Consider the following 7,192-nt stretch of genomic DNA (forward strand, 5'->3'; position numbering starts at 1 on the left):
CCCCACCGCGCCTGCGCGCTGCGCGGTCACGTGAGGGGGCGCGGTCACGTGAGGGGGCGCGGTCACGTGAGGGGGCGACAGCGAAACCCGGCCAGGTCGGCGATGGCGGCGTCTTTTATTGCGGTTCAGCTTGACCCACCCGGCCCCGTCAGGCCCAGTCAGGCCCCATCAGCCCCCATCAGCGGGCCTCGCCGCCCTTCTCGGCCAGGCTACGGGCCAGGTCTCTCCACAGGGCATCGAGGCGGGCATGCAGGTCCTCCACGGGGGGCGGCCCCTCCTGGGGATCCCCCGAGTAGGGGGGCCGGGAGGAGAGCTTCCGCCTCATCTCCTCCGTCTCCTGGTCCAGGGCGCGGGTGAAGTCCTGGATCTGGAGGTGGGTGTCCCTGCGGAACTCCTCCACCCGCCACTGCACCTCCCGGGCCAGCTCCCCTGGGGCTGGCGGCTGCTGGAGGCTGCCGGAGCGGAGGCTCAGCTTCGCCTTGAGCTGCTCCAGGTTCCTCTGGATCTTCTGGTGGAGGTCCCTCGCGTTCTGGGTCAGCTTGGCAGAGAGCTCCTGGATGTACTGGTTGAGCTGCTCTGGGCTGGCCTGGCTGTGAGGGACGACATTTCTGTGCAGCTCCTCCACATTGCGGTGGATCTCGGTCACCAGCCTGTCCGCGTAGGGGCGGAAGATGTCCTTCACTTGGTCGGTGTGGAAGGCAATCTTGTCGGCATAATGAGCCATGAACCTCTGGACCTCATCCACGCCCTCCAGGAGCTGTGCCGCTGCCTCCCGGCTGGGTGTCAGGTGCCGCCGGAGCTCCCGGGCTTTCAGGGCCACCTGGTCCAGGAGCTCCTCCGTGAATGGCTGCAGCCGGTAGCGGAGGTCTTCCAGGTGCTTGCCGACCGTCTGATGGACATCGTCCACGTATGGTGACAGTTTCACCCTCAGGCTCTCCAGCTCTTTCCTGATGACTTTCCGCAGGCTGTCCGAGTCATGGTAGAGCCGGGGCTGGAGGCCCCTGTTTAGCGGCGCCAGCTTCTCCAGGAAGTTGCCCATGTAGCTGACCCCATCCTGAACGCTTTCCTTCAGGTTTCTGCACGAGACAGCAGGTGTAGTTACCGAGCACCCCTGACATAACACAGCACCTCCACTATGCCCTAATGCACCCATAATAAAAGCTGTTGACAGCCACGAGGACCGTGCCCATGAGCTTTTCTGTCCCCGGGGAAAGAGGAATGGGGTCCAATGTGTGCTGCTGGGGCCTGGGGGGAGCTTGCAGAGGGACCACAGGCGGTTGCCCAGGACGGGCACTGTAAGGCAAGCCCCCAGAGCAGTGTACTCACGTGATGTCGCTGCCCAGCTTGCTGCTCTGGCTGTGCTCTGGGCTGTCCTTGTCACTTGTCAGCTGGCTGAGGTACTCCCAGAAGCCACTCCGAGCCAGCTCTGCTGGTGACACTGCAGGCAGGAGGGCAGTGGTTAGTGGGGTGGCCAGGGCACTGCCCACCCCCAGCTCTGCCCTCCCGCCCAGCCCGCGTCCCAGCTCTGCCCCATCCTGCCACCGTCAGCCAGCCCCACGTGAGCTCCTCTGCTCGGCACCCACCTGGTAAGGTGGTCAGGAAGGCGAGGAGAAGCACTGCCTTCAGAGGCATGGTCTGCCAGGCCGGCGTGCCACTGTCCTGCGGGGAGAGAGAGAAGAGGAGTGCGTTAGCTCACGCCACAGTGCAGGTCTCCTCTCAGAGTGCTCATAGGTCAGTGGTCCCTGCACTTCATCCCCCCCCGGCTGCTTTCCACAAGGACCTTGCTCCTGGGGTCCCCCACCACACAACTGGCATGCACCTGGCTGTCAGAAATGACACCTGGCTCCTCCGGCTGGGCAAAGCTAAACCAGGCACGAGATGTCCCTGCTGGTGCTGGCTCGGCGAGGCTGCTCCCCACCCCTCACCTGGCTCCGGATCACTTCCCGCGTCCCTCCTGCTGGGACTGGGCCCGTGGCTCCCTTTATATACGCCTGGCGGGAGGCAGAGGTGCGTGGGCGATAAGGCGCATCTGCAGGGGTAGGCTTTTTGGACCTCACTCCCTGTAAACACAACGTGGAGGTCTGCGGACGTTCCTGAGAGGTGACGTGGGGGGCCGGTCATCTGACTGCTGGCTGCCCCTTCGCCTGCCCCACACTGCTCCCATCCCACCACCCAGGCTGGCCTGATCTCGCTGCGGCCGCAGGCAGCCTTAACCCCCTCGGGGCTGTGAGACTGTGTGGCCCTGCCCTGCCCCGAGCATCTCCCAGGCAGAGATCTCAAGCCTGTAGCTGCTCGAACGCTGGCCTGGCACCGGCCCGCTGGCTCAGCCCTTGTTTTCCCAGTGATAAGGGAGCCCTCGCTGCTTGCTCTGCAGGTTTCTGGGGTCGAGGCTGACCCTGCCGTCGCAGCCAACCTTTGCATCGTGGAGCAAACGGTGGCTGGGAGCTGCCGGGGTGGCGAGGTGGTGCAGAGCAGCAGGACAGGGACAGGGATGTGGGCTGCAGCTCGCCAGCTGGCAGTTCCTGTCGCAGGGGCTTGCAGCCCAAACGGGGGGGAAAGGGAGCCAGGACCCCCGGGATGGGGCCAGCATGGGCGCGGGAGGATGAGCCCGGCTCTGGCTGTGCCAGGGAAGGGTGAAGTGAGCGCAGTGGCCGTGTCTGCAGCCAGGGCAAGAGAACACACCTTCTGCATGGTCTGCCTGCTTGCAAACTGCCAGCTGCACAGCCCCACTTCCCGCTGGCATACCAAACCCGCCACGTTTTGGAGTGGTTCCTTTACAAATTGCCTTTCCCCCAGGAAAGAAAAAAAACATTTTCGGCTTGGGTCTCGTCCCCGTGAGGGGTGCCGGCTGCTGACACCAGGCTTTTAAATCAGGAGAGCGCTGCAATGTTTGCACTGAAGCAATCCAGCAAACAGGGACCCACTGGGACTAATGTGTCCCCAGTGGGGCTGGGATGTGGGCACCCGGACGTGGAGGGCAAAGTCCGGCGCACCGCTGGGGTGAAACTCCGAGCCAACGCTCCTCTGGTACCAAAGTCCACTCCGGTCCCTCGCCCGTGCGGACACGTGGGGTCGCCCTGAGCAGCCCCAGCTGCACTCCCATCCCGCGGCCACTGCAGCCCACGTGGGAAATCCCTCTGGCCGTGGGAGAGGTCCTCACAGGGCACCCCCCCAGTGGAGCAGCTCAGGGCCCTTGCTGTGGCCATAGCTCCAGTCCCCTTTTCTTCTCCCTGAGCTGGGAAGCTCCTGGGGACAAGGGCCCGCTCCCTACCTGTCCGACCCCCACTGTGTCTGGCCGCAGCCTCCGTGGGGCTGTGGGATGGTGGAGCAAGGTGTCCATCACCCACCCTGCGCAGTCCGCAGAGACCCATCCCCCGTGGCAGCAGCCAGTTCCACTGCAGTGGGGATGCTCGGCCGTATGCTGGGGCTCTGGCCCCTCTGGAGCTGCCTGGGTGCCACTGAGTTGCTACGGCACCCCGGCGCGGTGAAGTCCTGGGGCCCCAGCCCACTCTGGCTGACGGGCTCGCCTGGCTTCAACGGCCTCCAGCCCCCGAGCAGTGCCTGCAGCCCTGTGCCGGGGACAGAGACCCCCCACCCGCCTGGCCCCACCTCTGTTCCCTCTCCTGGGTGCCCTGGGACCCAAATCCGGCGGTGATGCTCTCCCCTCGGAGCAGCTGGGCCGGGCGCCCCAGGTTGCCCATCCCGGGGCAGGACGGTGGGATGCTGCAGAGAATGAAGGACACAGACCAGCACATGCATGGCAAGGCGGCAGTTTATTTCCGCTGCAGGCAGCAGCTGTGAACGCTTGCGGTGCGGGGGGACAGCCGGATGGCTGCCCTGTGCCCCCTCCCTGTGGCACCGGTGGGGGGTTCTCAGTTCTCAGCTGGCTGGGCAGTGCTGAGGAAGGTGGCCACCTTCTCCCGCAACTCCTTCTCCAGCAGCTCCAGGTGGTCCTCCACACCAGCGGCGCCTGAGTCCAGCTTCCCCCGCATTGCCTCCAGCCGCTCCACCAGCTGCCGCCCGAAGGTCTCGCCGAAGGGGGCTGCCTGCTGCCGGAAAGCCTCCAGCGTCTGCCCCACACGCTCATCCAGCTGCTGGGCCAAGGGAGCCAGCCGCTGCTGCAGGCTCTCGGCATCACCGCCCGCCGCCTGCCGCAGCTCCTGGGCCAGTGGGCTGAGCTGGGCACGCAGCTCCTCTGAGCTGGCGGCCAGGCGGGCACGCAGCTCCTCCACCGCCCGCTCCATCTGTGCTGTCAGGCTCTCCAGCTGCTGGTTGAGGCTGTCCTGCACCTCCTGGGTGTAAGGGCTGAGCCCCTGCCGCAGCTCCTCCACACTCTGCCCCACTTGTGCCTTCAGCTTATCGGCCAGGGGAGCCAGCCGCTCCTTCAGGCTCTCCACCCCGCCGTCGATCTGCTGCTGCAGCCGGTCAGCATAGGGGCTGAGGGAGGCCTGGATGTTCTCGGCGTTGTCCTGCAGCCGGTCTCGCAGCTCAGTGGCGTAGGGCTCCAGCGCCCGCCGCAGCTCCCCGGCCCCGCGGTCCACCTGGGAGCGCAGCTCCTCGGCATAGGGGCTCATCTTGGCTTGCAGCTGGCGGATGTTGGTGCCGATCTGCTGGTGCACCTCGTCGGCATAGGGCGCCAGCTTGGCCTGCAGCTCTGCCAGCTCCCGCCGGATCTGCTCCTTCAGCCGCTGCGAGTCCTGTGCCAGCCGCGCCTGCAGCTCCGTGGCGAAGGGCACCAGCCGCTGCCGCAGGTCTTCGGCGTACGAGTTGACGCTCTGCAAGTTGCTCTCCAGCAGGGTGCTGGGGAGATGGGGAGGGATGTCAGCACCCCGGCGTCCCCGCAGCCCCCTCCCCTGCCCAGCATGTCCCAGCCACCACCGTGTCCCCCACCCAGCGCCGCAGCCCATGGCTCTGCTCACTTCAGCTGCTTGGTGATCTCGGCTTGCTGCAGCTGGTCCACCGTCTCCTTGGCATTGCTGCCCAGCTCGGTGAAGTACTTCCAGAGCACGCTGGCCACCTCATCTGGCTTGACGTCAGCCTGTGCCCCTGCAAAGCGGATGCCGGGGTCAGCACCGGCACAATTCCTCTCGGCAGCTCCCCCGGGTGCATCGGGTCCCCATCCCCACCCTGGGCCGGGACCACCCTCCCAGCACCGGGGACCCGCACACCCCCTCACCTGAGACCACGAGGAGCACCAGGACGAGGGCGGCCACCTTCGGAGACATCCTGACTGCTGGGGGATGCCTGCGGGAGCACAGAGTGGAGATGAAGGGAGCCCCCCAGCCCCCGGCCACCCCCCACCACCACTGCAGGCGATGCAGCTGCCAGCTTTCCCCACACCTTGACGCTGCCGCTCACCTGTGCTGCTGCCAGGTGTGGGTACCTGCTGTGCCGGTGAGCACCCGGCCGCTATTTATGCAGCCTGAGCGCTCTCAGCGGCTTCCACGCAGGCCTGTGACACAGGCCCCGGGCTTGGACTTTAGCAAGGTCGCAACGTGGAAGCGCCTGACGTGAGTGCAGCCCTGACATCACCTGCAGCCCTGCCAGCTCCCGGCGGGGTGCCAGGGGCCGGGGCAGAGAGGGAGTGGGGGTATGCATGGGCACCCCAAGGCTGTAGCTCCTCCTGGGGGGGCAGGGACCCTGCGGCAGAGGGGACAGCGCACAGCGGGGGGCAGCCCCTGGCTCCGCAGCTCTATGGGACGCAGCAATGGCTCCACTGGTGCCGGCTGCGCAGTACCCGGGATGCGCAGTGTGGTGGGGCAGGGGTTCTGGGGGACACTGCGGGGACCCCTCAGCCCTGCTGCCGGCTGCACTGTGCCCAGGTTGCACAGTGGGGCAGGACATGGGCTCGGGGGGTGGATGCTGCGATGGATGCATATGAGACTGCAGGGTAGCATTGCTCCCTCCGAGCGTGGGCTCCCAGAGGAAGCCCTGCCACAGGGAAAGGCCAGGACCCTGCAGCTGCAGGATGTTGCACACACGCAGCGCCGGCATGCCCTTGACTGGAGCTGGGACCCGTGCGTGTCCCCAGCCGTGGGCACTGGGCTCTCAGCACATGCCCCGGGGATGCAGCCCTTGGCTCAGCCCACCCATGGCCCGGTGGATCCGCTGCAGGCTGCAGACTGGCGGTGACGTGTCACGGCTGGGGCGAAGGGCATGGCTGGCAGGGGCAGGGATCAGCCGGGCGCCGGCGATGCCAAGGTCCAAAGAGCCCTCGTGGTGCCACACAGCCGGAGGGCCCGGCCGAGGCACCCCGGCCGAGGTAGCCACACGGTACCCCTGAGCAGAGCCAGCCCGGTGGCATCTCACCCGGTGCCGGTGCCGCTGGATGTCAGCCTTGTGCTGTGTGTGCCCATGCCAGCCCCGGGCCTGTCCTCACGGTGCTGCGCCTTGCAGTGGGTACTGGGCTGGCCACAGGCACACCGGTGTGCACAGCCATGTGCCCGTGCAAGCGCACGCACATGCATGCGTGGGCCTGTGCACGCGTGCAGACCCACGCACACGCGTGCTGAGCCCCAGGCCAGCCCCCCGGCAGCCTTGGTCCCCAGGAGATTTCCCAACTCCTGGCTGGAAGGCAGGCCCCTCTGCAGCAGGAACGGTCTCGGCAAACGTGCCCCCTCCCCGGCCAGCCCCACCGCCCCTGACCTTTGCACAAACTCCCCCGGAGGCGGCTGTGGGGAGGGTATAAAGTGGGAGCTCGGGGCTTCCCCCACGTAGCAGAGCCCGGTGTAGGTGAGTGGGGAAGCCCCCAGCGAGAGTCGCGCCGGGAAGGGGAAGGGGTTGGGACCCCTGTGGGCGCGTGGGCCCCTGCCTGCCACCCCGCGCCATACACTCTGCTCTCTCCCCAGCCATGAAGGCATCGCTCCTGCTCGCGCTCGTCTGCACGGCTGTCCTGGTGGCGAGAGCAAGTAAGGGGCGGGCGAGGGCTGCGGCAGGAGGAAGGGGATGGGGCTCAGGGTGCTGGGGTGCATGCACGAGGTGGGGGGCATGGACCCATGGCTCCCGTCCCCCCGCTCCCACGAAGCTCGTGCTTGCAGGGGCCGACACGCCCGGGGAGCCAGAGACGCTGGTGAGGAAGGTGCAGGAGTACGCCCAGAAAGCCACGGCCATGGCCAAGACCGCCTTCAGCATGGTGCAGGAGTCGGATGCGGCTCAGCAAGCCAGGTGGCCCCCTGTCCTGCCCCCGCCCCCC

At 67.0% G+C, this 7,192-nt stretch overlaps 3 protein-coding genes across 3 annotated transcripts in view; 1 reads left to right on the forward strand and 2 right to left on the reverse strand.

The window, feature by feature from the left end:
• LOC104836478 (zinc finger protein ZPR1-like) overlaps positions 1-1,632 on the reverse strand; it is a 6,355-nt gene extending 4,723 nt beyond the window's left edge. The window contains exons 1-3 of the mRNA XM_010575090.1: positions 1,584-1,632; positions 1,327-1,438; positions 184-1,076 (exon numbers count right to left, since the gene is read on the reverse strand). Of these exons, the coding sequence (XP_010573392.1) occupies positions 184-1,076; positions 1,327-1,438; positions 1,584-1,632 (1,054 nt within the window). The remainder of the gene's footprint in view (positions 1-183; positions 1,077-1,326; positions 1,439-1,583) is intronic.
• A 2,229-nt stretch (positions 1,633-3,861) lies between these two features.
• APOA4 (apolipoprotein A-IV) lies at positions 3,862-5,225 on the reverse strand. The gene is made up of 3 exons (XM_010574970.1): positions 5,177-5,225; positions 4,920-5,046; positions 3,862-4,800 (listed from the first exon to the last, which is right to left on the reverse strand). Exons 1-3 carry the CDS (start codon positions 5,223-5,225, stop codon positions 3,873-3,875), a joined length of 1,104 nt encoding a protein of 367 aa, XP_010573272.1. The 3' UTR covers positions 3,862-3,872.
• A 1,625-nt stretch (positions 5,226-6,850) lies between these two features.
• The window catches only part of APOC3 (apolipoprotein C-III), an 801-nt gene continuing 459 nt past the window's right edge, over positions 6,851-7,192 (forward strand). Inside the window, exons 1-2 of the mRNA XM_010575091.1 lie at positions 6,851-6,908; positions 7,038-7,164. Coding sequence (XP_010573393.1) covers positions 6,851-6,908; positions 7,038-7,164 — 185 coding nt within the window. The remainder of the gene's footprint in view (positions 6,909-7,037; positions 7,165-7,192) is intronic.

The sequence above is a fragment of the Haliaeetus leucocephalus genome, unplaced genomic scaffold (assembly GCF_000737465.1).
Source record: "Haliaeetus leucocephalus isolate CR32 unplaced genomic scaffold, Haliaeetus_leucocephalus-4.0 Scaffold450, whole genome shotgun sequence".
Classification (NCBI taxonomy): domain Eukaryota; kingdom Metazoa; phylum Chordata; class Aves; order Accipitriformes; family Accipitridae; genus Haliaeetus; species Haliaeetus leucocephalus.

Excerpts from the sequence above, each read along its gene's own strand:
- APOA4 (XM_010574970.1), bottom strand. The coding sequence starts at position 5,225 with ATGTCTCCGAAGGTGGCCGCCCTCGTCCTGGTGCTCCTCGTGGTCTCA. Across the intron at positions 5,047-5,176 it reads GGTGCTCCTCGTGGTCTCAG|GGGCACAGGCTGACGTCAAG; the intron begins GTGAGGGGGTGT and ends TCCGCTTTGCAG. Across the intron at positions 4,801-4,919 it reads GAGATCACCAAGCAGCTGAA|CACCCTGCTGGAGAGCAACT; the intron begins GTGAGCAGAGCC and ends CCATCTCCCCAG.